Raw genomic sequence first — 3,722 nt, forward strand, 5'->3', positions numbered from 1 at the left:
ATGGTCTCAAGTTGCAGCAAGAGAAATCTGGGTTAGATATTAGGGAAAGTTTAGGTAGGAAAACTCTCTTGTGAAGGTAGTAAAAGCACTGGAATGGGTTATCCAGAAAGGTTGTGGAATCTCCATCGTTTAAGGTTTTTAAGACCCGGCTGCACAAAGTCTTGCCTGGGATGATATAGCTGGTGACAGTCCTGCTTTGAGCAGGGGGTTGGGAGTGGATGACCCTCCTGAAGTCCCTTCTAACCCTAATTTTCTAACATACCCCACTCTACCTGTTCTGTAGTGAGACAGAGGTTTTCAGTCTCCAGCAGCATCAGGCAACCCCTTTATCTGTTTCTGCAATTAAGAGATGGGAAGCTTATAATGGGTGGTGTGCTCAGAGCTGTCTGACCTCCCATGAGAGCCTAGTACAATGTAATTGTGCATAAGAGAACCACACATGTATCTCAGACTGGAATCTGGTCCTGAAACAGAAGGAAGAAACAGGGAGATCTGAAGTGAAACAAAAGTGCGGATCAGGATGTTCATGATTTCACACCAATTAGAGTGCTGCGAAAGAAGCATAAATGCACAAAAGGCTCTCACAAGGCTTAGGGGTTTTTTTGTTGAGTGCCAGCATCAAGCCTCACCTCATGTTTTTTCTGAACATTTGAGCAGCAGGAGAGCATTTCAACCTCTAACAAGATACTCACACTCTCTCCCTCTTGCTCACGTTTCCAGCTGGAAGAAAGCAGTCAGTGAAAGTGGGCAAAAGGAACAGGACAAGGAAAGAAAAGAAAAGGATAATTTTGATCTTCCTTTCTCTTCATGGCAGTGAAGAAAATGCCAAACAAAAAAACCCTCAGATTTAATCTCTCATAACAATTTTTGCACCTAAAGACAAGCAAAGAAATAGGCCCTTATAACTGGACCCTGCTTTTAGAAAAGCCTTGAAGCACAGGCACTTGGCATTGACAGAAACATTGAGAAACTGCTGGAGACCAGGGGGAGAAGAGGAAGGGAACAGAAGACTTCTGTGCATGCTGAATGGGGTTGTAATTGCACTGTTGATAAAATATGAATGTCTATCTTTGTGTATATTTTGGGGGATTGGATATGTTTTTGAAAGTCAAATCTGTTATTTTTTTGGTTGGATTCATTAATAAATAAAACTAAAAACTGCTTTGAGATCATGAATGCAGAGATCCATTCATGTTAAATTCACCTTTGCTTTCTCACAGACTGGTCACCAATTTGCCCTTCTACCCAGAATATAGGTACCAAGCTGATGTATGCACCAAATATACACCAGTTGGCACCTCTGCTGCTTTGTTACAAAAATTAAGGATCCTTCCTTTTGGAGATAGCTAGATGTTTGTTTGGCTTAGTCTCTTCCCTTTCTAAAGAAGCATTTGACAAAGGCTATATCACTATATTTTAATAAAGCTGCTTCTCCTTTCCCTTCCTTCATATGTATCTTTTAAGTCAGGTTTCAGCTACTTTTCCCTCTATGTCTAACTCAGATTCTGCCTCCATTATTTCTCCTCTGGTTCTGCTTAGCTATTATTTCCAAGGAAATGCTAAGACTAAATCCAGTTGCCATTAACTTCTGTTTGCTTTAATTTTTTCCCCAAGGGGTTTTTATAGCAGGAGGGGAGGAAGACAGCCAATACGTACACACAGTTCTGTTTCCCCCAGGTAGAGTTCTTCCTGATTATCCAGTCAAGTGGGATTGTAACCTTACAGCCATTTCCATAGTAATGAGCATGGAAGATGCCATGACTGCTTAATGAGGCAGTTTCTTAGGGCATTCAGAAAAAGCAAAGATTGTTTAGTGAAAGAAAATCTCCATCTTAAGATGCAGAAGGAAACACACTCCCAAATTATTTGCATCCAAGTGCCACTGTAGCACTACTGACAGACATCATGACTGTGATAGCAATGGCCCTTGCTACTCCAAAATACAGTAGGACAATGACCTTTAAATAATAAAACCTGCTCTCCCAAAACAGTCCTTTTATGAAATTGAGGCAGTTTGTTTTGGAAAGAGGGAGGTCAGGAAGAGGGAAGGTCTAAAATATGACTAAAATGGAGATTGGAGCCTGAATGCAGGGATTTCATAAGCAAATCTCAAGTATTATACACCCTGAATTTTACTTTATTTCACAGCAGCTGTCATGAAGGAAGGAGTCACTGACAGTTTCTGCCAGAAGAGCTGTCACTGACTGTCACTAGAGAAATATGAATTGTTTGCATGCAGCCTGGCCAGGCTCAAGTGCATGTCCTAGATGCAAGAGAACATTTAAGAGTACCTGACCTGTAAGACCATCTATGGGCATGTTGAATGAAGCACAAAAGAATCCAACTTTGAGTCTGTAACAAGTTGGTAATGTTGGTACGTAACACACCACACTGTGTCAACAGGTATTGATCTTCCTAGGAAAGCACCAGGTGAGTTCTGCCAACTCATTCAGATAGGTGAGAACAGCTCCCTACTGCAATTCTGAAGTGTTGGCTGAACAGCTCTGAGGAAGCAACCCCAAAAACAGACATGCCCTAAGGAGAAAGGCTGGAGCTGAATGATTGGAAAGCCAGTTGCTAATTTCTTTATAATAAAGGTGAACCCCAGGGAAAGCATGGATTTCACTCTCTGAAACGTGCATTTCATTGAAAGAAACCATGTCCTCAGTGGTCTTGAATTAGGACTGAACTTTTGATCTAGTAAATTCAGACCCAGCAATGGGGCTAATGATTATGTCTGTCCCAAAAACAGAACTCTGGACAGGATGCTGAAGCAGGGAGTCTCGAATGTTTTTCCAGATGACATACTACTGGCAACATAGCTTTACAAAGCCAGGTCCTGAGAAATCATGGTTTAATGTCAGGAATCCAGCAGCAGCTCTCTTGACAGGCAGTTGAGGACAGGTTCTTCCGATATTGTAGGTTACATACATGCAATGGGAAACTCTCTTCATGCTTTTCCTACAACAGTAATCTACACTAAAAGGATAGAAAATAGGAGCCAGACTCGGGCAATCTGTACTATAGAAGGAAAGGTCAAGACACAACCTTAGCTGTAAGTTAGCAGTGAAGGCAGAAATGGATTCTGACTACAAAGAGGTAACCCACTAGCTGTCAGTCTCTTTAGAAGACTCTTCATGTTAGTGTTGAATGATGGTCCCTACTTCAGAATTAACAGTATGCTCTCTGGGCTACTGGAGAGTCAGCACTCACTGAAAAAACAAGACAAGTCTACTAAAAATTAAGATTTAGAAACAATAGGTTTCTCAGCCTTTTCTTCTGTTTCCTCATGTGTCACCATGATGGGGTTAATATACTTGGAAGTGAGCAGAGGTGGTGCCATCTTTCCAACAGCGCAGGGTTTCTACAGTAACAGAGCGACAGAGGGGACAGGTCTTCTCCCTGTCAAACCATAGACAGAGGCACTCTTCACAAAACACATGCTGTGGAGACAAAGGGACATCATTAAAATGGGCAGAGGTCCAGCCCTGTCATCTAGTACACACATACAATGGGAAAGCCACTGGGGGCATTTTTACACATGCTCCAGGGGTGGGTTCCAAAAGCTGCTCTAATTAAAGTGCCGCAGCGTCTTGTTTATCAGTGTCTCTGCGCTTTAAAATGTTGGCAGGGGTGCTTAAACTAAAGCTCACTCAATAAGCTTTAGTTCAAGCACCCCCACCACCATTTTGAAGCATGGGGATGCTGATACATGAGATGTG

General features: G+C 42.1%; 1 protein-coding gene across 7 annotated transcripts in view; it reads right to left on the reverse strand.

Moving 5' to 3' along the window:
• Positions 1-471: 471 nt before the first annotated feature.
• Positions 472-3,722, reverse strand: part of RNFT2 (ring finger protein, transmembrane 2) — a 57,105-nt gene continuing 53,854 nt past the window's right edge. For all 7 annotated transcript variants that reach the window (XM_019506683.1, XM_019506680.1, XM_019506681.1 and 4 more), the window contains one exon: positions 472-3,443. In XM_019506683.1, the coding sequence (XP_019362228.1) occupies positions 3,309-3,443 (135 nt within the window). In that variant the 3' untranslated portion in view covers positions 472-3,308. The remainder of the gene's footprint in view (positions 3,444-3,722) is intronic.

This window comes from Gavialis gangeticus, unplaced genomic scaffold (genome assembly GCF_001723915.1).
Source record: "Gavialis gangeticus isolate Ggan-Ray unplaced genomic scaffold, GavGan_comp1, whole genome shotgun sequence".
Lineage (NCBI taxonomy): Eukaryota > Metazoa > Chordata > Crocodylia > Gavialidae > Gavialis > Gavialis gangeticus.